The following is a 27,238-nucleotide window of genomic DNA, read 5'->3' as shown; positions in this document are numbered from 1 at the left end:
GACATTTTGGCGTCTACGAAGTTGGTGGGAAACTTGACCAGAGTTATGCGGTGTGTAAAAAATTAAACATGAGAACAATAATACAAATGGGGAAACCAAATCCGTTGCATCGCCGGAATTGCGCAGGGAAGATTTTTGAACGTACTTATATATTTTTAAATGCGCTGAATCGATTCGGCTTGTTGCCTGCATCGAATCGAATCGCCCATGCCCCGCATCGGGATGCATCGCCGCATCGATTATTGTTGACACCCTTAGTAACCATCCCCTCTGATTGTTCATTTTCCCAGTGTTACCTAGAACCAGAACCAGGAGCAATATGGGGTTTAGTATCTTGCTCAAGGGTACTTGGACGAGGTCATCAGGGCTTTCTTTTCTGTGGAAACATTTCAGAGCGCTATTTATTTAACTTTTTATTCAACTTTATAAGAGATGTTTCTTCTGAGTCTAGGAAATTCAGGCACTGTGGGAGCTATTATTTTCTATTTGCGTGATTCAGGAAACATGCTTTAGGCATTTCAATGAAGTTCAATATTTGCATCATTCAATTTTACTTTTACTGCAAATGAATATCAGCTCCAAAAATCAGTTGTGGGCCCTTTAACGACTAATAATCAGTATAGTTCCTGAAACACCCATATCAGCCTCTAATTTATTGTACTCTGTTATGAAAACATTCGATAGCCTCAGTCCTGCATTAAATAGTGCCATTACATTGTCATCATCAGCAACTTTTCCCCAAAGCCTTCAAAGACGTCAAAAAGCTTATTTTTCACCCTGAATTAAGACATTCACACGCATCCATATATAGCCTGCCGTGCTTAATTTAGAAAGCTTTTTTTTCTCATTCAAGTATAATATATTGTTTATCTTTGAAACAATTTTAGATCAATACAGTATGTCATCTAGAAGACCAACTTGCAAAGCAGATTTATGGATGTCGTTGGATTTTAGAGTTATAAAATGAAACTGCATTTCTGCCCCCCTAATAAATAGGATAGTTTCTAGAGGTGTGCGAAATTTCCGATTCTTAGATTATTCGTGATTCGGCCATGGAAGATTCGAGAACGATTCACAAACATCCAAATTCCGATTATTTAATAATACCAGGTAAAGCGGAACTAAAACACAGTCAGCTCGGTCTTCGTGACGCAACGAGGAACGGACAGAGAGTAAATATCATGTTCGACGCGTGCCGCTAGATAAACTTAAAAAACAATAATACCTGACTGTGGCTGACAGCCACAACAAACAACGCCCAGTTGCTAGTTGCTACAAACATACGGCCGCATAATGCTCCTGTAGATATCACATATATATAGAACTAGATGCGAAATGACAGATGACGGCAGCGTTAGAACATGTATAGAGAATTTGATGCGCAATGACAGACTTGCTGGCGTTGGTAAACAGCCGCCATCAGTAGACTTCTCTGAAAAGCTCTGTTGTAGCGAACCGAATTAACTTTTTATCTAAAATACACCTAAATCGGCAAAATCTTGACTTGAATCTATCTTTAAACGATGAAACAAGTTTTAAAACTTTCACTTGTCAAAAGTAGACAGAAGGGTAATTATGGAATAACGGCAGCAATTTTAACAACTTTAACGGTTGATTCACAACATTTAATTAATTGAATGTAGTTTAAAACTGCTGTTACAGAATGGGTCCTTGATTATTTTATTTACTGTTTCGAATGGTTAACTTGATACTGAATTAGAAGTAGTTTGGTTTAGCCAGAGAGTATTGTTGGACAATTTTGGAACTAATGTATGAAACATACAAAGCTTGGGGTGCGGGGGGGCATCAATAATCGATCTATAATAGAATCGTAGCCTCTGAATCGTAATCGAATCGTTAGGTGCCCAAAGATTCCCACCTCTAGTAGTTTCTATACATTTAAATGTTTGCGTTGAAATGTGTTTGTTTAGAAAGTGGTTTTGAGGTTTAAAATGTGCAGGAAGGTCAAAACTATATATAGACTGTTTTTAAAAAAGTTCTTCTCTGTTATAGATTTTAATTGCAAATTTGTTTAATCTCTCTACACAGGACAATTGAGCTGTATTGCTTTTCCCAGTCATGAAGAAGAGTTCCTACGCAACACTGTGGGTGCTGCCCCATACATTTTGGTACTGGGCCAGAATTGCACTGCCCGCTACCAGCTGCTCAACTGTTTGCTGGGAGAGAGACTGCTGCCGCTGGGTCCCGAGGCCGGCGAGGCTTGCGGAGGCGTCCAGGGCACTGCGTGCAAAAGACGTAAGTTATGTTTCACCCACGGGAGACAGACACGACTCAGTCTGGCCCTGCCTGGCCAGTATGAACTGGTGCACCAGTTGGCGGCGAACCGTGGCCGTTGGGATACGGTGCCCCGTGAAGACTTGGAGATCCACGAGGAATGTGAAGACCCAGCACACAGGCTCGCTGAGCTGGAGATCACCCTGCATCACCCTTTACTTCAGGTAAGTCACTCTATTGTCATTTTTTTAAATTCACGTATTGTAAGTAGGCATGTGCCGGTTACCGGTTTCACGGTTTACCGTGGTGTGAAAATGTCGCGGTTTCAAAACCACTAAAAATTTCCGTCAGACCGTAGGACGGTATTCGCTATTTTTCTTGTGTCAAAAATGCAGCCAGAAGCGGCTTGGCGCAGCAGCACTCACCCCCTCCCGTTTGTTGCTGTGTGTGAGAGTGACGCTATCGCCTACATAGCCAGCTAACCCAAAAACAATTACTCCAAACATGAGGCATACTGTTCTTCAATTTATTGAGCACTCAAATCGTGGTAAGTTTAATATACAAAATGAATACATTTAAAATGTTGTACAATTAGATTTTTCCATGTGAGTAGCTTCCACAGATTAGCACCATGGAAAAAGTTCGCCAAAAACAAAACACACGTTTTCCTTTCAAATTCAATATACAAACAATGTAAAAGCTTACAAAGATGAATGTTAGCCTAGGCTCAGCTGGGAGAGCAACTTCGTTGAGTGTTACAGCCGCAGAGTGAGAAAACAAGCTTGATTCACTTGAATGAAGGGGACAAAGTGATAGCATCAAAGATCGCTAATTGCGAACGATGATCTTGCCCTAAGCACAAATCCACGTTCGCTGGATCAAGGTGAGGTCTCACTCCCAATGTGTTTTTTAAAAATTTTTTAGATGAAACCTTTCCACAACAATATTGACATTTTAACTAACTTATACATTTTTACCTAACTTGTGAATTCCTTATGTTCTTTTTAACACAAAGGCATGACATCAAGTAGACTAGAGTTGACACAGTGGCTGCAAATGGCGAAACTTCACTTAAGCTTTTCCACCCTAAAAAAAAAGTCATGCAGTATAAATTTTTAAAAATTTTATTCAGAAGTGTTTGTACTTTATATAAATTATTTTGTTCTTGCTGTAATCTTGTGCAACTTCAGCTGTGGCTGTGAGTATAGTCTATCAGTTATATTTATTTTAATTTTATTTCAAATATTTTTTTATTGATAATTTATTTATTTTAACAATATATTCATGTTCCAATTTGCAACTATGGTCTGAAAAAAAAATCCTGTTCAATGGAAAAAAGTTTTTTTTTTAATTTTTTTTTTAACCCATACATCTCAAAATTTTTGGGAGCTATAATTGCAATACCGTGATACCGCGAAACCGCGGTATTTTTGCTCACGGTTATCGTACCGTCAAAATCTCATACCGGCACATGCCTAATTGTAAGTATACATAATCACATTAAAGATCATTAGATTTGAGCAAAATCACACGAGTGGCTCTACAGGCTTTGATTCGTCCAGAGTGACTCATTCCAGATATTACTTAAAGAATGTTTGGAATCTTTCCACTTTTTTCAAACAATGGATGAAATTCAAATATGCTTTATGTTTAAAGTCTGAAATGTTCTGTTTAAAGTGGAGTTGCACCAAGTAATCAAAAATTGAAATGAATCTATTTTGATAATTAATTCATAGTGTAGATAGTTTAGATAAGTTCATTCATTCATTCATTTTCCATGCCGCTTTTCCTCACGAGGGTCGCGGAAGTGCTGGAGCCTATCCCAGCTAACTACGGGCAGTAGGCAGGGGACACCCTGAACTGGTTGCCAGCCAATTGCAGGGCACAAGGAGACATACAACCATTCACGCACACACTCATACCTACGGACAGTTTAGAGTGTTCAATCAGCCTACCATGCATGTTTTTGGGATGTGGGAGGAAACCGGAGTTCCCGGAGAAAACCCACGCAGGCACGGGGAGAACATGCAAACTCCACACAGGAAGGCCGAAGCCCGGGATTGAACCCTTGATCTTAGAACTGTGAGGCAGACGTGCTCCGCCATATTAAGTGTTTGAGACTGTCAATTAATCAGCATGTCCGCCTCACACCTCTGAGATCAACGGTTTAATCCCGGACTCCTGCCTTCCTGGGTGGAGTTTGCATGTTTTCCCCATGCAGGCTTGGGTCTTTTCTGGATCTTCACATTTCTTCCCTCAAACATCCATGGTAGACTGATTGAACACTCCAAATTATCTGCTGGTATGCAAGCATGTGCGTGTGAATGGTTGTTTATTTTATTATGCCCAGCTGGCAACCGATTCAAGGTGTACCCTGCCTACTGCCCAAAGTTATCAGAGATAGGCTCCAGCACCCCCATAACCTTCGTGAGATTAAGCGGCGTGGAAGATGAATGGACAAATAAGTATTACTGGGCAAGTCACGGTATTTGAATTGTTATGGACAGGACATTAAGAAGGACTTTTGTCTTACCAACTGTCGATAGCAGATAAAGAGAAAACTTTTGAGGTCATGGAATTGGCCCTAAGGGGCTGCATGAGCTAAAAGAAAAAAACCTCTTTCCAGCGGTTCAAAATTTGCATTGAATTTCCAGTACGGACAATACAGCTGGTGACATAACTTTTCAGTTGCTTTGGTAAGATTATTAATTTCTCTAACTAGTGAGTTTTGTAGAACACGCGTGCCCAAATTATGGCCCGCTGGACAACTGGGCCCGCAACCTAGTTTCTGTTGGACAATTAATTCACAAAAACATTTGTGCTTACACTTACTTAAATTCTTTTTCATTCAAGTAAAAAAACAATAATTACAAGAATAACTAAGTAAAAAAAGTAAACACAAAGCAACACTAAGGAAGTTTTCAGTTTTGGTTATTCAGCTAAAGAATATCATACACTGCTGGCCAAAAGTATTGGCACTCCTGCAATTCTGTCAGATAATGCTCTATTTCTCCCAGAAAATGATTGCAATTACAAATACTTTGGTAGTAATATCTTCATTTATTTTGCTTGCAATGAAAAAACACAAAAGACCATGGGGAAAAAAATAAATAAATCATGATCATTTTACACAAAACTCCAAAAATGGGCGGGACAAAAGTATTGTTACCCTCAGCTGAATACTTGGTAGCACAACCTTTAGACAAAATAACTGAACAACCGCTTCCGGTATCCATCAATGACTTTCTTACAATGCTCTGTTGGAATCTTAGACCATTTTTCTTTGGCCAACTGCTCCAGGTCTCTGAGATTTGAAGGGTGCCTTCTCCAAACTGCCCTTTTCAGATCTCTCCAAAGGTGTTCAATGGGATTCAGGTCTGGACTCATTGTTGGCCACTTTAGAAGTCTCCAGTGCTTTCGCTTAAACCATTTTCTAGTGCTTTTTGAAGTGTGTTTTGGGTCGTTGTCCTGCTGGAAGACCTATGACCTCTGAGTGAGACCTAGCGTTCACACACTGGGACCTACCGTACATTATGCTGCAAAATTTGTTGGTAGTCTTCAGACTTCATAATGCCATGCACACGGTCAAGCAGTCCAGTGCCAGAGGTAGCAAAGCAACCCCAAAACATCAGGGAACCTGAAGCAGTCCAGTTCCAGAGGTAGCAAAGCAAACCCAAAACATCAGGGAACATGATTTTTCAAGTGGTGCCAATACTTTTGTCCTGCCCATTTTTTGAGTTGTGTGTAAAATGATAATGGGTTAATTTTTTTTTCCATTCCCTTTTGTGCTTTTTCATTGCAAGCAAAATAAATAAAGATATTACTGCCAAAGCATGTGTAATTACAATCATTTTCTGGGAGTAATTGAGCATTATCTGACAGAATTGCAGGGGTACTAATACTTTTGGCTAGCAGTGTATGAATGGAGAACATTTCTAGTTTTTTTTTTTTTTTTTTTTTTTTTTTTTTTTTTTTTTTGAATGGGTTTTTATGAAAAATAATTTAGTTATTTTTGTCCTGATAGTAATAATGTTGAGTTGTGGGTTTAGGATCCCCTAAAGGACTGCATTTTTTTAATTAAATTTTTTTGTTATTTTTTTAAATTAATTTTAACTTAACATTATACTTATGTTCCAATTTGCTAATATGTTTTGAAAAATAAAAATCCTGTTCAATGGAAAAAAAGTTTGTTTATTTAAAGTCCAAATATGTCAAAGTAACACATTTTAGAGCTGTAATTGCGATACCGTGATAATTTGGCTTCAGGTTATCATACCGTCAGAATATCATACCACCACATCACATACCTACGGTAACTACTACGTATGAGAATGAGTAAATAAAAACCACTTAAAATGCTGTTTTGCATGTGATTCAACAATAGTTTGGACGTGATTGTATACAGTAACTCTGAACACAGCATCATCCCCAAATCTAAGCATAACCACAAAATCTCAGTTATTTGAGCTTTTTTCTAAAATATTTCACTTCTTTTTACCTGGAAAGGTTACAGATCACAATGATGATTTTTGTAATCAATCTAAGAAGTGCTGCTCTGATACGGTATTTTTGATCATTTAACGGATTACTGAGAAACCTTTTCACTGTTAACAATTGATTACATTCCGCATGCTTTTGGTTTCGCAAAACCTGCTGCTCCTGGAGTTTTGGCTAACTGGTTATGTGGAAAAAGCTTGGAATTCTTCCTCATAGTTTCACAATGCAGTTCCAATGAAGGCTGCAAATCCAAATAAGATAGGCGGAGTGAATCGATTTGATGATGCGCAGTGCTCGGTCACGTGTGACATGCGGAAAATATTTGTCATCCATTCGCTCCAAACCCTTCACGTCAAACTACAAGACGCCAGGCCTGGTGCCTGCCTCAGGGCAGCCCACCCGCCTAACCCCCTTACATAATGCTGCTAGTCTGGTGTGATTCACATGACTAGGTCGTGTAGGAAAAAAATATATAAATTCCCAAACCTCTTTGCTATTGTGATGTTGCCATAGATACAACAGAATATTTAGTCGCTGGAAACCAAAAAATGGAGCTGTTTAGTTTGAAAAGTGCGTCTTTAAACTTCAGCTGTACATATTCATATTGTTTATATTGCTATACTTGACATTTGTTCAGTCATTTGCTGATATTCATGCTGTTGCCATTTATAATTGGAATTCTTCACTATTTCTTTAAGTGTGTACCAATGAAAACAAAGTGGAAAATCCAACTATTTTCCTTCAGCATTCATGATCACATTCCTTTAAATCCAAGATCCCTATTTGGGTCACCGTTTTCAATCTGTTCTCTAATCCCTTGAAGATTAGCAACATTATATTATTCTGTTAAATTGTTAATTTGATGTACAGTATTTAAAATGAACATTATCCGGTACTGCTGGTAGAAATGGCTGGATGTTTGCTTTTAAGAGGTGTGGAAGATTTTCACGCGCCAGTTATTGAGCACATGTTCCTTCTTAGGGACTAAACCAGCCTGAGGTTTCTGCTCAATGAAAGAGAGATTAGCGTGTTTGGGTCAGTGTTGTGAAGGCACAGAATCTCTCTGCTCACTGTGATATTCACACACTGCTGCCACAGTCACAACACCCTGCAGATGAAGAGACACTTGCTAATTAGACCTCCCTGCCCCAGCGTCGATCTATTTCTGTACCCAAAGGACAAAGGGTCCAAACCCATCTTCATTTTTGGTTAAACTTACCGTACATCACCTGTCAGCTCTCTTTGAGTGTGCTGTACATGCAAAAGCAAACTTGTAAGCAAATGGTTGCTATTAAAACAATCATATTGCAGAACTGTATTTGTCCCCTTTACTGAAGCGCCCACTTTTAATATTTTACGGAGTTATTTTGGAAAAGAAATTAACACTGGACATGGGCGGGAGCCAGCAAGCCGTCCACACTAACTTCTCCTTCATGGTCTTTGTTGAAATCAATTGAGCTAAAGAGATTCAAACACCGCATTGATCTGGATGCTTGCAGGCTATCTTTGTTCCAGAGACGCAGCTCAGTTCGTGTTTCTTGGAGATGGCACTGACTGTCTCCTTTGTGTTGCTCTGTCTGCCTCTTTACCATCATTGCTCCACTCTCAGTTCAACTTTTTTATTTTTTATTTTTTTTTAAACTTTGTTTACTGACCCCATGCGATACAAGCAAATGAGGTTACAGCATTTGAGCCTTTTTTAAATTTTATGTTTTATGTCAAATAAAAAACAAAACAACAACAAAACCGAAAAAAACCCTGAAAAAAATAGAAAACAACAACAACGACTAGAGCTGGGAATCTTTGGGCACCTAACGATTCGATTACGATTACGATTCAGAGGCTCCGATTCGATTATAAAACGATTATTGATGCACCCCACTCCTTTATTTATTTATTTATTTATTTATTTATTTTTTCGTTTTGTATATTAGTTCCAAAATTGTTCAAAAATCCTCTCAGGCTAAACCAAACTACTATTTCAGTATCAAGTTAACATATAGCAGTAAACAAATATACAAAAATAACAGTAAATAAAAAACTCCAGTCCCCATTCTATATCAGCAGCTTTAAACTACTTTCAATTAATTTAATGTTGTGAATTAACCGTTAAAGTTGTTAAAATTGCTCCTGTTATTCCATAATTTCTCTTTTGCCTACTTTCAACATGTGAAAGTTTTAAAACTATTTTAAAGATAGATTCAAATCAATATTTTACCGATTTAGGAGTACTGTATTTTAGATAAAAAGTTAATTAGGTTCGCTTGGAAGGTTCGCAACAGCAGCCTTGTAGGGAAGTGTACTGCTTTAAGATGGCGGCCGTTACTAACGCCCGCATCTAGTTTTTTGTAGATGTGCTGGCAACGATACCGAAGCTATAATGCATCTAGTCCTATATAAATGATATCTACCGTAACATAATGTGGCTTGTAGCAGCTTTTCGGCAGCAGTCAGGTAAATTGTTTTTTTTTTTTTTTTTAATCTCAGTGGCATGAGTTGAGCTTTGGCGTTACCCGAGGGGCCGGGTAATGAGAAGCATGATGTTTAGCTACTCTCGCTCCGTCCCTAATTGCGTACCGAAGACCGCGCGGCGCGCTGAGTGTGTCGTACTTCTGCTTTACTTGGCATATTTCAATAATCGGAATTTGGATGTTTGTGAATCGTTCTCGAATCTTCCACGGCCGAATCACGAATAATCTAAGAATCGGAAATTTTGCACACCTCTAACAACGACCCTCCCCCCATACCCACGGCACTTATCTCCAAAATATTAATTATCATTACCTTGCTCCTTTAAAGGGGAGAAGAACACCGACCAAAAAAAATATACAGTGATCCTTCGTTTTTCGCGGTTAATGGTAAGTGAAAAACCGCGAAGTTAGCGACTACCACCATTATTTTATTTATTTATTTTTTTTAAAAACCTGTCCTGTTCAGCTGCTTGGATACAGGAGAATTTTATTTTATTTATATTACATTCTTTATATATTTTGTTGTGTATACAGTACACTAGTTAGAAAAGTAAACTCAATATTAATATACAATAAAATGCATAAGATGAATAAAATGTACTCACCACACTGATTATCTGGATAAATGAAGAAAAAACTCTAGAACAATAGATATGAAGGTAAAGATGATTAATTGAGAAGCTTGAGAGTCATGCGATCTTTGTGGGCCTTAAAGCCTCGCCTCTTCCCTTCTTCCTTGAAAAGGAACGTCCTGGATGTGATCCTCTTCCAAAGAAGGCCAGTCTCGTCCATGTTAAACACCTGCTCCGGGAGATAGCCCCCTCTTTAATTAATATGGGAAATTGGTCCTCAACGTAACGAACAGCTGCGTCATGGTCCGCCGAGGAGACCTCCCCATGCAATGTAACGTTGCGAAGTCCAAACCTCTTTTTGAATTCTGCGAACCAGCCCTTGCTGGCAACAAAACCACAATTTTCTTCACTTGAAGCACTGGTACTAGGCTGTGGTTCATCTTCGTCGTAGTCGTCATCACCGTCACCCTCATTGAACTCTCCTTCAGGAATGAGGCTATCATACCGCGATTTTCACCTCATCTTTTTATATGTAACGAACGGTTGACCGTTTACTCCGTAATGGTGTGCAACAGACACATAGCTGTGGCCAACTTTAAGCATGTACAGTAATTGAACTTTACTTTCTAGTGCACCGTCATCATTTTTCTATTCTTCTTGGGTTCACTAGAGGATTGAGCAGGCGGAGGACGCTTTGGAGCCATTTTCCTTCGATAGCAGCAAAGTTAAACATCTCGGCCAATCAGCTTGCGATATTCCTGAGTGATGCTAGCCAGCGAATCGGAGCGGTGGAATATGAGTTGGGCGGGCTCTTTTTGCCTTCTGTTAGGAAACGGGCAGATTTTACACCATATTTTCTCCATTATTTGAATTTTTTTATGCATGTTTATTTTTTGACTGAAAAAAAATCTGCGATAGACTGAAACCGCAAAATTCGAAGTGCGAAGTAGCGAGGGATCACTGTATGCACGTATATATTATGAAGTTTTCCGGGCATAGTTAAAAAATGCACATCAAAATGACAGTCTGTGCTTCTAACACAGGGGTCGGGAACCTATGGCTCGCGAGCCAGATCTGGCTCTTTTGACGGCTGCATCTGGCTCGCGAGCCAGATCTGGCTCTTTTGACGGCTGCATCTGGCTCGCAGGCAAATCTTTAATTATTTAAAAAAAAAAAAAAAAAAGTTTCGTTATACTCCTTTGCGCGAAACAGCGACGGTCACTGGTCATATGCTGGTGTTGTGCAGTAATGAGCACAGACGTGACTTTCGCGACGTATGTTAACTTTTTTAATGCTCTGACAACACTCGCGCAATTCGCACTAGATATCATCAAATAGCAACCTAGATGTGCTACATTAGATCCCTCTAAGTCCCATGCCATTGGCTGCATGAGCCCAGGGTGATCATGGGACACTTAGTCCATATACTAAAACCGGCGACTAGAAAGCTGGTTCACCGTAATTTTAGTGGGGAAAGTGGGAAACATAAATTTTTGGTCCATCTATATTTTTATTTATCTATGAATCGCATTGGCAGCACAGATGAGGCGGAGACGCTGTTCAAGTAGGGTTGCCGTATTTTGCTGTCGAAAATAGCAGCTGATGTGCGCATGTGCGTGAAGTAAACTTCCCTCGTTTTTAGTTTCATTTTCTGCGTTTCTCAGCTAGTTTTACAAACTCTTTTGAGAAGATGGGGGAAAAGAAAGACGAGGAGTATCGTACTTTTCCGCAGGAACTGACAGAGGAATTTGCCTTTGTGGAGAGTTTTTGACGACTTTTCGGATAAATACCGCAATGATGTCAAATCTTATTGAGGCAAAGCAAGTGAAGGACATAAATGCGGCACCGTTTATTCTCTCGCTTTGGATGGACAACAGACATAAGCAATTTATCCCAATACAGCGTGATTGCAGGGTTTTCACTCTGATAGGTACAACAAGAGGGGAGGATTTATTTAAGTCTTTCACTGAGTTCACTAAAGAAAAAAATATACCGATGGATAAACTTGTTTCGGTGTGCACTAATGGTGCGCCGTGCGTGGTAGGGAAAAACAGGATTCGTGGCCCTTCGTGAACATGAAAAGAAACACATCCTAAGTTTCTCAACGCCTGCTTGAAGCTTAACCTCACCAAGTATCAATCAGACTACAAAGCCATCAGCAAAACCACGCGCAGCACCAGAAGTCGCATTAATGGTAAGAAATACTCATCATTGATTAGCAACAGCATAACAATGTTATTAAAAATAATTCGGAGACTAACCCAAACTCATGTACTTTAAAAGTGTTGACATTACATAAAATGCACACACTACTTGAAACTTTAGTTTTTAATATATTGTATGGCTCTCACGGGAAAAAAATGTGGTGTTCATGGCTCTCTCAGCCAAAAAGGTTCCCGACCCCTGTTCTAACATATGACAAAAAAGGGTTCCAAGTGTTCTCAAAGGACCCAAATGATCCACAGAGTGTCAGTTTTTCTTCAATTTGAGGAAATACAGCATCTCCTTGATCCAATAGCCTTGCTCGGTTCTACTTAAGCAGACATATAAGAATAATGTACGATTCAAAATAACTTTTTTGTATGACAAAGGTTTAATATTTGAACTACATAAAACATGAATGAGCAACCAACTAAGAATCAACGAGCCCCGCCACCTCTAAACATACTTATACACACAAAATATCTGTAATGTGGTATTTTTGTGTGTGTGTATTTTATTTTTTGACCAGCAAATATGGAATAAAAATTAAGCCATTAAAAATATTTTCCAAAATTCATTGTCATGGCTGTGATTGTGACTTTTTAAAATGTATTTTATTTTTTATTCCAAGACTGCAGCCGGACAAAAAAGGGCTTTGGGTGGAAAGACTGAGAGAAAGAACAGAATTGTTACATAAAATATTATTAAAAACACATGTTACTTAGTGTGAGCAGCGTTACTGTCATGAAATGACTATTACTACCGGACAACACCATGTAAGGGGGAAAGACTGCCACCCACCAGAGGAAAATATTACAATATGACAGGGGACAGGTCAGATTGACGGATGATATCGTAGGTTAAGTGCAAAAGCAGTGTGAGCAATGGAGGAGCCCAGTATCAGGATTAATGTCCTGTGATAATGAATTAGGTCCTACTTGATAACTGTGTAATCTCTAATCTGGTTGCATGTCATGCAAGTACCCCATCTGGCGTGTGTTTGTCATGTAGAAATTGACACTGTAGTGCAGGAACCATCGGGTAGGCATGGCGCCAACCCCGCTAATCGAGAGGGGGATTGAACACACCCTACACCCACAATCCTAGCGGATGGAACAGCCACCATGCCCCCAGCACCTCCGAGTGTGATCACCAACAAGCCGTCGGGATGTTCGGTTATGTCACAGGTGTCAAACCGATTCCAGAAAGTGCCAAGTGGGTGCTGGATTTTGTTCCAACCGATACCGTGCAGAGAGTTTAACCAATGAACTTCCTACTGAAACAAGCAGCACCTGACAAAGTTTAACTGATTACACATGTAAAAGATCTGATTGGTGAAAAGGTGTCCTCTTCATTGGTTGGAAAGCAAACCTGCACCCACTTGGCCCTTTCTGGAATCGGTTTGACACCTGTGGGTTATATGGTTCCTTGATATACGAGTGCACTTCATATCCCTGCATGATGGCAGGGCATTTCACAACATCCAGCCATCATCAACTCACATTGGGTTCCTTGCAGTGGAAGGACAAAATTATTTGGTGGTGGTTACGCGCCAATTATCTGGTTTACCAACAGATAATTGTACCAACAGAAAAAATAAACAACAATGAAGGACAATAAAATACATGTACGTATGTACAATGTACTGTATATTACATTTTGTGTTCACATTTTCTGTTTGCAGATTTTGTGTAGAGCAAATGATTTTATGTTACTACTGTGTCCCTTCTGGACAAATATTGTATTTTTGAGGGATGGCTAGAACAGATTAATTGCATTTTCTGTGTTTTAATAGTGAAATATTATTTGAGATACGAGTGTTTTCAAGAGATGAGAATTGTCATGATTCAAATTCCATTTCGATCTTAAGGAACCATTGTATTTTTTGGTCATTACTCTCTAGTTCATAGTGTTGCTGCTGTTGGGTTGCTGTCACATGCATGATGGAAATTGATTAGATATGACCTTGGTAAAATTGAAAAGACAAACTTGCATTCGATGTGCTCTGCCGTTTCTCAATATATGGCGGAAAACACTCAGGTGACTTGATGTTCCGTTCTGAGACCCCTAATTTGGCCAAATTTCAAAATTGTCCTATATCCATGTGCGATACATCACTGGAAAGCTTAAAATCTCAATTTTAAGTAGATAGAAGTAGAAACATTTTGAACAGGAGTTCATTAAAAAAAAAAAAAAAGATTTAAACAGCAAAACCCTAACTTGAGTGGGGGCGTATGAGAGAGCATAATTAAGGACTCATGATTTTAACGATAAATTATTGCGTACTTACCTCTTTTCGATCCAAAAACTCCATGTAGCATGTATCACAGAGTGTCAAGACACATCTGTGAATGGGCACAGCCAGATTTTTGGGGGGTTGTATGGGTGGAACATGGTAATATAACAAGGGTCGCGATGCAGGAATCGCAGATATCAAGGAGTGGTCGAGATTTTCTTTTTCATATATTTACCCTTTTAAACATTTTTTTCCCCATTTTTCTTTGGGTTTGGGTTTGGATCAATTATTTATCATCTAAAATATTGGGAAAAATGCGACAGTAACAAAAAGCAATAGTTATGAGGTAGATATCCGTGACTTATTTACAGACACCATTTTTTAAAGTGACCTAATTTGTTTAAAAGTTTAAAATATGCGAGTGAATAATTTTTAAAAGTTTTTTTTCTTTTTTAAACTAAATGTTAGACATCAATTAATGATTTTAAGCTAAAAATGACAGACATTTCGAATAATAAATATGATTACTTACCTTCTTTTTATGGCTGGGTTGAAACAAAACAGGTTGCGCGACGTCTGTAAACTGGGGTCTCCAGGCTAAAACAGACAAATTAAAAATTGTTCCGGGGCTTAATACGCCATGAATCTGCTATGGCAGCATATAGGCATATTGTTCCATCAAACACAACAGTTCTTTTGGCTTAAAATACAGCAGTTTATTTAAAGAGGGGTGCAAGAGCAGAAACTGCTTTTCAGTCTTGTCTGTGTTTTCCGCCATATGTATTTCTACATGCTTATGTATTTGTGGACTAGAAATACGTCATGATCAGTGTCAGACAAATCACTGTCAGAATTGTAAGTTTGCATCTGACCAAGTCTGGTCGAATACTCAAGTCAGGTCAAGTTGAGTTAGATTTATCTATGTTGCCCTTAATTGCGACAAATGTCTCAAAGTGCTTCACAGGCCCACAGTTGACATTCAGCTCTCGCTGATTTTATGGAGAATGAATAGGTACACACAATATACAGAAATATTGTTTTTATTTATTTTTTCAACTTAACCAGAGAAAATATTTGGGAGTTAAAAGAAAAAAATGATGAGGTCCCCAGGTTGTGTTGAAAAATAGCCACTGTCCTCCCATCCTTCTGTCCCCCAGAGTTCGTTCTTCTGACTGAACTTGCCAAGTCCAGACTCAAAAGTTCACAAGTTGGTTGGCCTGCACAATATATTGTTTTAATTTCGCCATCACAGTGTGCGCATGAGCAATAGTCACATCGCAGGACTTGCAATTGGTTTTTTTTCTTTTTTTTTAACATGTTAACTTTTCTTTTACTTTATAAAAGCAGCAAGTGTGCAGATCATGGATCCCTGTTATATACAGCAAGCCTCGATTAAACGGCATTTTATAAATTAGGGATGTCCCCTCATTAGATCATTAGATTGGAAATCGGGCCGATTGCGCCATTTTTCAGAGGATTGGAATCGAGTGAAAAAGGATCGCGTATTAAATTAAAAAAAATATATTCATATTTTTCTGCTTCATACTCATACGGCGCCACAGCCTCACACCCTCCCTCCTGCTAAGCAGTGCGACCTAAGTTTTTCTTGGTCACCAGTGTAGCTGGCGTTTGGTACTTAACGTTAACGATGATTGACAGGTTTGTAGCTTTCATCTGGCCAGAGAAGCCTCTGTAGCTCTAAGATAAAAGGCACAAATGTGTTAATCATCGTTAAACTTCAGCCCAGTCTGAAACGTGTTGTGCCAGCTCATTCATTGTGTAAGTGAGAGGCTGTTCTCGGCAGCGTGAGTGAATTTAAGTGGACTTACTCAATGAAGCATTTAATAAAGACAACCATTTTTCTACGTTATTTTTGTTTAAAAATAATTCACATTACAAATATAAATGTTCGGGTTGTACCCCGCCTTCTGCCCAATGTTAGCAGTGATAAGCTCAAGCACCCCCGCAACCCTCTTGTGGATAATCGGTTCAGAAGATGAATGAATAAAGGAATTATATTAATGTTTTGCAGAGTGATTGACAGTGTGGCGTTAAAGATGATGCAATGAAAATTTTGGGTGCGATTAATTTGTGCTGTGGAATCTTGGCATTTCACAATGCAACAATCATAATTTTTTCTAATATTTTTCAGGCCTATCCCAAACAGAGCTATTCAAGTTATCTGGTGAAAACGCGTGTAGTTTTAATATCGCAATATAATATGGCAATATATCACAAACCTCCCAAAAATAGCAATGATATTTTTTTTTCCAATATCGTTCAGGCCTACAAGTTGGAACTTGCCAAACTTGGTATTGAGTAACGGGCCTTAATTTTGCTATTCACTCCTTACCACTGATAATTTTGTTCTCAAGCTGCATATTTGCCTACAGTGGTTTTGTTTGGTGCTTGTTTCTCTGCTTAATGTCGAACAGTGAGTCATAAAAAAACAATGAGCTCAAACAGATCAGTTATGATTTGATGGTGGGTGAGTTATTGCATAGATAAACACAATTTTCATTCATTTGATTCTGTTTTTCACATCTTAGAATTGCAGCTATAAATTTAGAGTATGGTTTTCGATCATGGAACAAATTTAGGACTCTTGGTTTGCATCTTTGCACCTGCAGTAATTATCTCAACCAATGCGTTAATCTTCATTATGCTCTTTCTGTAAACATAGTTTTCATTAGGATTTGTATATGACCCTTTACATTTGATTTGTATATGACTCTTTACATTTGGATGCCCTTTTCTCTGGAGTCAACGTTGAATGCGTGAAACCATGCCTAGCTAGGTAAAATAGGTGCTACTCGATTAAGCATCTTACATATGCTTACACTTCTCTGGCATGGAAAAGTTGGGGCATACCTGGGTCTTGCCTCACCTTTTTCAAACTAACTTTTTTTTTTTACCATTTAATGTAGTTACTTATAAGCATACTGTTTAGGGCGAGTTTGAAAAATGTCTTTGCTTTGGAAGCTTTGAATTGAACATTGTAAGAATCTTAACATGTTTGTGCTTTCACCTCAGGAGGCAAAAGTCATGGTGGTGCCCTGTGCGAGTGTCCAACCCATGGAGGAGGCCTTAGAAGACTGCACTCGAAATGTCATCCCGATTATACTGTATGCCATCAAGGAGGACTCCTTAAACACGGAGCAAGTGGCTGAGCTCTGGAAGGTCAAAGAGTTGCTGTCCTTTCCCATCTGTTTTATCCGCCTCCCTGACACGATGCCCGCAGCATCGCCGGAGCCCAGTCGCCGCACAGAGAAGGAAAAGGAGCGTGAGAAGAGCGCCCTCCATAAGCAGCTGTTGTCCCTCGGCTTCCTAAGTAGCCTAGCAGGAAATTGCTCCTGCGGCGCCCCGACGCAGATGCCTACCCCAGGTGCCAAGCCTCAAAGCATGCTGGGTGAGGCTTTTGATAGACTGCACAGGATTCTGGTGCCTTTTACACGCCAGGTGCTTCAAAACCAACAGGTGGAAGCTGCCAGCCTGCTCAACGGTCTCCACTGCCGGTGCCTTGATCTTTTCATCAACCAGGTCAGATAAGTTCTGCCATGTGATCATGAATTGCAGTCCTTCAAGTGTTCGGCTTTAACTTGCACAGGAAGCAAACAATATACAGCTTATGTCCTTTTCTGCAGGCTTTTGACATGCAGAGAGATCTGCAGATAACCCCCCGCAGGCTGGAGTACACCCGTGAGAAAGAAGGGGAATTGTTCACCTCGCTCATGGCCATCGCTAACCGCAAACAGGAGGAGATGAAGGAAATGATTGTGGAGACACTTGGCAGCATGAAAGAGCAGTTGCTGGAGGATGCTGCTAACTTGGAGTTCATGGGTGAGTTAGTATGCTTGTAATTTATTAAAAGGAACATCCTTGTATTTGGTTAGATGTCTCATAATAATAATAACCTTGCATTATTATATTAGTTTATTTGCCAAAATTTGCCCATGTTTGAACAATGACACAATTTTTCCCTGAATACAAATGTGTAGTTGAAACCCTAGTGGGATATCATCATCAGTAGTAGTAGTAGTTGTTAAAACTGGCGTAAAAAAATGAATAATGCAAACACTGAACTTCATTAAAATGCCTAAAGCATGTTTATTGAATCACACAAATATAAAATATTAGGTAGTGGCGTGCTTCAGTGGTAGTTATTCCCCAACCCAGAGGTTGCGTGTTCGATTCTCCATCCTGATGACCTTGTCTAAGTATCCTTAAGCCAGATACTAAACCCCACGTTGCTCCTGGTGCTACGTCACCGTAGGTAGATTAGGATATAGTGTGGAGCGCTTTCAGGGCCTTAAAAAGGTGGAAAGGCACAATACAAATGTAAATCCATTTACCATCATCATTTTACTAGTCAGAGGACAGGGTGAATACTAGTGCAAGAGACAGCAGGCAGGAGAGAGAGGCGCAGCTACATCTAAGCCGAAATAACCCAGTTTTAAATGGATTTTTTCATATCGGCCGGTCAGTTTAAACAAAAGGCTGATACTGATATACGTCAAATTTCCAAATATCGGCGCCGATAATCTGTATATCTCTCCTGAGAATATTATTTGAGTTACATTCTCGACACATGTGAGTATAAATCTAAATTATTTGGGTTTGAATTGGTTTTATTGCAAGTACAAATATAAAAGCTGAGGTTGCAAAGTCTCGTAAACACAATTCTAATTTCTACGAATACGAGAAATACATTCCTATGGACAATAGGGGTGTGCCATCTTAGGCACCCTATGATTCGGATTACGATCCAGGGTGCTGCGATCAAGCATTGAACGATGATCACGGTATTGACTAGAGGTGTGCAAAATTTCCGATTCTTAGATTATTCGCGATTCGGCCGTGGAAGATTCGAGAACGATTCACAAACATCCAAATTCCGATTATTGAAATATGCCAAGTAAAGCGGAAGTACAACACACTCAGCGCGCCGCGCGGTCAATGAGCAACGGAGCGGGAGTAGCTAAACATCATGCTTCTCATTACCTGGCCCCTCGGGTAATGCCAATGCTCAACTCACGGCTCTAGCGCAACTCATGCCACGAGATAAAAAAACACAACAACATACCTGAAGCTGCTACAAAAGTACGTCATCCACATAATGTTACGGTAGATATCATTTATATAAGACTAGATGCACTACGGTAGCGGTAGCGTTTGCAGCACATCTACAAAAAGCTAGATGCAGACGTAGTAAACGGCCGCCATCTTAAAGCAGTACACTTCTCTGCAAGGCTGTTGTAGCGAACCTTCCAAGCAAACCTAATTAACTTTTTATCTAAAATATTCCTAAATCGGTAAAATATTGACTTGAATCTATCTTTAAAATAGTTTTAAAACTTTCACATGTCGAAAGTTGACAAAAGGGAAATTATGGATTAACGGGAGCAATTTTAACAACTTTAACGGTTGATTCACAACATCAAATTAATTGAATGTAGTTTAAAGCTGCTGATACAGAATGGGGACTGGAGTTTTTTATTTAATCTTATTTTTGTATATTTGTTTACTGCTATATTTGAACTTGATACTGAAATAGTAGTTTGGTTTAGCCTGAGAGTATTTTTGAACAATTTTGGAACAAATGTACAAAATATTTAAAAAAAAAAAAAAAAAGGGGGGGGTGCATCAATAATCGTTTTAGAATCGAATCTGACCATCTGAATCGTAATCGTAATCGAATCGTTAGGTGGCCAAAGATTCCCAGCTCTAGTATTGACAATGATCACGATTATGATTATCGATGCATCATACATTTCGAATTAATGAAGTAGCCGAACAAATTTATATCCATTATTCATTTAAAATATCCTAATGATTTAACAGGAACTATGGAAACATGCCCATACAACAAAAAGCTGCCCTTCAGCCGATTTTTTCTTTTTACAAGAAAGTGCAAAAACATTGACCATATTAAAGGCAGTACTTATTTCTCAACATGCCTGTACAAAACACAGCTGACTTTGAGATGCGCTTTTTCACACGAAGGTGCAAAAACAAAAGCTGTTTCAAAGGCAGTACTTATTTCTCTCAACAATACAATAATGATTGCTTTGATCATCCATTGATTCCATCTCTCTTGTGAAGCGTCTTTGTGTGGCTTTAAAAGCGCTCTAGAAATAAAAATGTATTATTATTATTATTATTATTATTAATAATAATAAAATTTACACAGTCTTCTTTAACCAGTATACAGCGGTACGTCTACATATGAAGCTTTGTAAGTCGAAATGGTCGTATGTCGAGTAGGATTTACCCATAAGAATACATTATAATTTCATGAATTCGTTCCACAGCCCAAAAACCTACACTAAATCCTTAATACAGTGGGGCAAATAAGTATTTAGTCAACCACCAGTTGTGCAAGTTCTCCTACTTGAAAAGATTAGAGAGGCCTGTAATTGTCAACATGGGTAAACCTCAACCATGAGAGAATGTGGAAAAAACAGAAAATCACATTGTTTGATTTTTAAAGAATTTATTAGAGCTGAAACGAATACTCGAGCAACTCGAGTAACTCGAGTTTAAAAACTGATCCGAGTAATTTTACTCACCTCAAGGAATTGGTTATTTTTGCCAGCTCTAAGCATCACATTTTGCCCGGACTACTTTTAATACGGGACAACGCGCTGACGTCATGTGCGTAGAGGAGGAAGCAATAAAAATTTTTTAAAAAACTTACCGCAGCCGACACCCGCTACAAACTACGCCGACGTTGTTAATAACTACGCCCGCATGATGCTAGTGTGGTAGCAGATAGTGTCCGATGCGTCTCATAGATATCGCATTCATTTAGGACTAGATGCGAAACGACAGACTCGGCCGCGTCTGGGCAGCGTTAGTAAACAGCTGCCATCTTTAAGCAGTAGACTTCTCATCGCTAGTAAATATAACGTTACTGTCACTTGATCACGTAACGTCAGCCCGTCGGAGGGCTAGGTTTCTATTGATTATGACCACTGTCGATGCGTGCCTAACGTGTCTTACATACAGGCTTTATTTAATCTGTAAAAACACAGCGCTGTAGAGTGATGAGGGTGTAAAATTAAAACATAATAAAGATGACTGTCAGTTTTAGCTCAGTAGTCACCAAGTGGCACTGGTCCCTAATGTGCTCCCATACAGCAGGTATCAAACATTTATTTTGAACACTGCAAAAACTCAAAATCCTATCAGTACTTACAGTTTAGACTAACTTAAAACTTAAATAGAACTTAAAAATAGTTCGACACAAATCTAAATGAAATTAAAACGCGAGGGAAAAACACATAGCTTTCAAGTGATGTGTGTTATCAAGCGTAATTACATTTTTAGGTAAGAAATATGTTTTTTTTTTTTTTTTTTTATAAGATCTCAAAGTTTTTTGAGTGAAAACAGTGAATTTTTTTTCTAGTCACATCTTAGATGCAATTGTTGGCTGTTTTCAACAATGTACATCGAAAATAAAGACATTGATTGACTGAAAATGGTTCAATATTGGATTAAATCTTTTTTTCTCATGTATATGTATAATTGCTCTTTACCTAAAAAAAATGTTTTATCCTATTCGTCGATTAATCGATAGAATTTTCAGTCGATTACTCGATTACTAAAATATTCGATAGCTGCAGCCCTAGAATTTATTTCCAAATTCGAGTGCAAAATAAGTATTTGGTCACCTCCAAACAAGCAAGATTTCTGGCTGTCAAAGAGGTCTAACTGCTACTAATGAGGTCTAACGAGGCACCTGTTATGCACCTTAATGGCACCTGTTTTAACTCATTATCGGTATAAAAGACACCACAACCTCAGTCAGTCACACTCGAAACTCCACTATGGCCAAGACCAAAGAGCTGTCGAAGGACACCAGAGACAAAATTGTAGACCTGCACCAGGCTGGGAAGACTGAATCTGCAATAGGTAAAACGCTTGGTGTAAAGAAATCAACTGTGGGAGCAATTATTAAAAAATGGAAGACATACAAGACCACTGATAATCTCCCTCGATCTGGGGCTCCATGCAAAATCTCACCCGTGGCATCAAAATGATAACAAGAACGGTGAGCAAGAATCCCAGAACCACACGAGGGGACCTAGTGAATGACCTACAGAGAGCTGGGACCACCGTAACAAAGGCTCCTATCAGTAACACAATGCGCTGCCAGGGACTCAAATCCTGCACTGCCAGACGTGTCCCCTGCTGAAGCAAGTACATGTCAAGGCCCGTCTGCAGTTCACTAGAGAGCATTTAGATGATCCAGAAGAGGACTAAGAGAATGTGTTATGGTCAGATGAAACCAAAATAGAATTTTTTGGTAGAAACGCAGGTTCTCGTGTTTGGAGGAGAAAGAATACTGAATTGCATCCGAAGAACACCATACCCACTGTGAAGCATGGGGGTGGAAACATCATGCTTTGGGGCTGTTTTTCTGCAAAGGGACCAGGACGACTGATCTGTGTAAAGGAAAGAATGAATGGGGCCATGTATCAAGAGAATTTGAGTGAAAATCTCCTTCCATCAGCAAGGGCATTGAAGATGAGACGTGGCTGGGTCTTTCAGCACGACAATGATCCCAAACACACAGCCAGGGCAACAAAGGAGTGGCTTCGTAAGAAGCATTTCAAGGTCCTGGAGTGGCCTAGCCAGTCTCCAGATCTCAACCCCATAGAAACTCTGTGGAGGGAGTTGAAAGTCTGTGTTGCCCGACGACAGCCCCAAAACGTCACTGCTCTAGAGGAGATATGCATGGAAGAATGGGCCAAAATACCAGCAACAGTGTGTGAAAAGCTTTTGAAGAGTTACAGAAAACGTTTGTCCTCTGTTATTGCCAACAAATGGTACATAACAAAGCATTGAGATGAACTTTTGGTATTGACCAAATACTTATTTTCCACCATGATTTGCAAATTCTTTAAAAATCAAACAATGTGATTTTCTGTTTTTTTTTTCCACATTCTGTCTCTCCTGGTTGAGGTTTACCCATGTTGACAATTACAGGCCTCTCTAATATTTTCAAGTGGGAGAACTTGCACAATTAGTGGTTGACTAAATACTTATTTGCCCCACTGTAAATACTGCTTTTACTATTGCAAATAGCAATTACAAAGAGCAAAACAAAAACACTGAACAATAATATAATAATAATAGTAATAATAATAATAATAATACCTGTAATAATGTAACAAATTAGGTTCTAATGTGGCAGTCATATTTTATGTGGTGCACCTGAACGCACCGTGGGGCTAACTGCAGAGTGACAGAGTTCAGTTGGGATATTACTTTCACTTTTAACATCCTATTGTTGTGGGCAGGTGACGTGTTGTGTTGCACAAGTTCTGAAATAAATGATTAAAAACTTGACAAAGCTGGCGATCTCTTTCGCGGTGGTTGTCACCTTTACCTATAAAGTCTGACAAACTGAGGTCGGAGGAGTATTGTCAAGCAGTTGACGGATGCGCACCCCATGCTCATATTTTTTCATTGGTAAGCCTCACCTTTTTTCTTTTTTCACCACCTGCTTTAACATTCTTGGAACCCATGTTGATTTCTCTCACAAGAAAATCCGCCGTGCGTGCGTCTTGCGGGAAAACAATGAAATTGCGTCGCTGTCATAAATCGTCGTATTTCGAGCATTTCGTCGGATATAGAAACAAATGGCGAGTCAAATTTTACGTCTGATGTCGAAAAGATCTGGTGTCGAAGCGTTCGTATGTCGAGGTACCACTGTACTTTGTTTTCACAGATTTCTGTATTATTTCTCATGTTTGTAGTGTTACCACTGTACTTAATCATGGTTTTACACATTCTGCATATGGATTAACTTTTGTACACCAACAAACAACGCACAAATGGACATGGAAATACACGTTAGTGAATTCGCTAATTAGCTTAGCACTCGGCGCTAACTGTTCACTCAATTACAACAGATTCAGAAATTTTATTTGTCATTGACACCAGCTCTCACAAGATGACAACAGATGCAACGAAATTCCGTTCGGTGAGTGAGCATCGGGCCGCTGCAGACTTTGTTCAGCGCCGCCACTTCTCTCTCTTCTTCAGAAATTACAGAGCAAGTTACAAGGAGACACACATATATCATACAACATAGCAAGGATATGACACAACGCACAGGTCACGTGCAGGGATTTTTTTGTTTGAAAAAAAGGAAAACTACCAGTCATGGCTGGAGGGAGAGGGGGGAGCGATAGCAAGAAAAGGCGGGGTCGGATTTGGGGGGGAGGGTGTTGTGTGAGTGCGCAAGTGTATCACTCTTCCCCTCTAACTCTATCAGGCATGAAAATCTCTCACCTTTCGGCGAAATTCGCCATTTTGAAGTCAAAAAGGGCGACCTACGTGAATTGCGTAGATCCGAGGAGAAATTCTTTTTGGGAGGAGGGGGGGGGTTCGGGAGGTTTTATTTAATTATTATTATTATTATCATCATGTGATTAACTTAGTACGTAAACTGAGCACTTAAGAGCACAGTCAGCAAATCCTTCTAGATGCTTCGCTGACGAGAACCAATCATCGGCCCAAGCTGCGTTCCATTATTCCAAACGCGCGCATTCCTTACTGTACATGGAGTGCTTGGAGAGCCTTTCGTTGCATTGCAAAGCTGCGAAAACAAAAAGCAGGCCTTATCCACACCGGGGCAGACCAGAGCGCAGCATACACAATTGCCTGTATTTGCCAGCAGATTGAAGTTGGTGAGTAATGGTTTCAATCGTTTTCACATTTTGCGATATAAAAAAGTTACTGCCATTCGTTGCAGCTTGCATTGAACACTGCCAGAGCTAGCCAAATCTCCCATGAAAAAAAATAGCTCCCCTTAAATTGGCGTCAAGCTTGTGTATTTAGCGGTAATACAAACGAAGAAACACACTGTTGAGTCAAATTAAGCGACATGCTCTCGGATGGAAGGGGCGCCTCACATGGCTCCCGTCGTCCGCCGGAGACGCGTTATTTTCGGCTTGGATTTGAGCTGACGGCCGGTGTCGGCACAACACCGGCCCGACGAGTGGTGGGAATGAGTCCTGCTTCTTAAAGCTTTTCAGAAATACAGGTATCCCTCGTTTTTCGCGGTTAATGGGGACCAGAACCCGCCGCAATAAGTGAAAACCGCGAAGTAGCGCCCCCCCCCCCCATTTTTTTTGTGCGTGTTCAATGCATTTATTCAGATTTTACATTGGAAAAAAGATACATATATATAAGACATGTTTTTTCACTTTTTTCACCTAAGTATAATTTATGAATGGTTTTCAAGCACTTCAAAATGTAAGAATTATGATAAGTTTTAAACATGTTACTGCCCCACCGAATTATTTTTCAACAAGAATAAAGTAGTAAGAAAATGCTTGGCTTTATTAAATGCTTCATAGTGAGTCTACTCAAACCCTCTCAGGCTTTGGTAAACGGTGATTGACACATGTGCAAAGTTTTTCTTTTTATATATATTTTTTTGTTTGAAGCAACTTCTTTGATTGAATAATAAAGACACAAATGTCCTAGCCAAAATGTGGCCCAAATGCAAAACAACATTACTTCAATGGAAAAATTTGTTTCAATCAAGAAAAATAGTTTTCAAATGCTTTTTTTGTCTCAAATTTATTTTTGCAATCAAAAACAATTTTTTTATTGAAGTGACTTTTTGGGGATTAAAAGTATATACTGTATTTTGATTGTAGCAACTTTGTTTTTGATAGAAGTAACTTTGTTTTTTGATTGAATAATAAAAACACAAATCGTTATTGAGAGAGAAAGAAATTACGAAAGCTTTAAAACTAAAAGCCACCGGGGAGTCTGTTTTTTAAAATATTTATATTTCATTACATAGACATGCGTCGTAGGGAAGGGAGATTGAGGGATAAAAAAAGGAGTTAGATGAGGCTGCTAAAGGCAGTGGATACCTCATCAGCTGGGTGGATAGCAGACCTGGTAAGAACAAGTTTGCAAGGATAGTCGGGTATTAAATACAATTATAAACACAATTACAATGTTATTTTTCTATAAGATTTTTATGTCATTGCTTTATTAATCATTAGATGCTAGAGTTGTTAAGTATGGATAATAATGAAATACAGTGGTACCTCTGCATACGAAGTTAATCCGTTCCAGGACCTGGTTTGTAAATCGAAATGGTCGTATGTCGAGCAGGATTTTCCCATAGGAATACATTATAATTCCATTAATTCGTTCCACAGCCCAAAAACCTTCACTAAATCCTTAAAAAATACTGCTGGTACTATTACAAATGGCAATTACACATAGCAAAACAAATAAATTATAAATCAAAATCGGAATAATAATAATAATAATTCCTGTATTAATGTAACGAATCGGGTTCTAATGTGGCGGATGTTTTTTGCTGACCCTGAACGCACCGCGGAGCTGACGTGCCAGAGAGACCGGTGAGCTTGAGTTTCACTTTCACTTTGAATGCTTTCTTGAGAACACCGTCAATTGCGGCAGACAGAAGGTGTTTTTGTTTTGAAGAAGTTGTGAAATAAATGATAAAAACGTGGCGAAGTTGGCGATTTCTCTGGAGATGTTACCACAATAAGAATTATCAGCTTAACTTATAAAGACTGGCGAACGATGGTCGGAGGAGGACCGTGGAGATGTATTGTTGAGCCATTTCACGGATGCCCACCCTACGCTCATATTTTTCTGTCATTTGCATCTTCATTTAGAAGGTAAGCGTGAACTTTTTCCTTGTTTCACCACCTGTACCAACCTTTTCTGAAACCAGTGTGGATTTGTCACACAAGAAAATCCGCCGTGCATTCGTCTGCGGTGTTGCCATTGTCGTCGTATTTCGAGCATGTCGTCGGATGTAGAAACAAATGGCGAGTCAAATTTTACGTCGGATGTCGAAAAGTTCGTGTGTCGAAGCGATCGTATGTAGAGGTACCACTGTAATAGTTTTAAGAAAACTGCTGTTGGTGGGTCAGTGACCATCTGATGTGGTTTGTTCTCAGATGAACAAGTTGAGGAAGGAAGTTTTGATGCAGAGGTTGAAGGAAGAAAAGAGG

The 27,238-nt window shown here is 39.3% G+C and overlaps 1 protein-coding gene across 1 annotated transcript in view; it reads left to right on the top strand.

The window, feature by feature from the left end:
- dstyk (dual serine/threonine and tyrosine protein kinase) overlaps positions 1-27,238 on the top strand; it is an 84,451-nt gene that overhangs the window by 17,028 nt on the left and 40,185 nt on the right. The window contains exons 2-4 of the mRNA XM_057845901.1: positions 2,050-2,459; positions 17,247-17,753; positions 17,858-18,053. Coding sequence (XP_057701884.1) covers positions 2,050-2,459; positions 17,247-17,753; positions 17,858-18,053 — 1,113 coding nt within the window. The remainder of the gene's footprint in view (positions 1-2,049; positions 2,460-17,246; positions 17,754-17,857; positions 18,054-27,238) is intronic.

Source organism: Corythoichthys intestinalis, chromosome 9 (assembly GCF_030265065.1).
Source record: "Corythoichthys intestinalis isolate RoL2023-P3 chromosome 9, ASM3026506v1, whole genome shotgun sequence".
Lineage (NCBI taxonomy): Eukaryota > Metazoa > Chordata > Actinopteri > Syngnathiformes > Syngnathidae > Corythoichthys > Corythoichthys intestinalis.
This window is presented reverse-complemented; position numbering and strand designations above follow the sequence as displayed.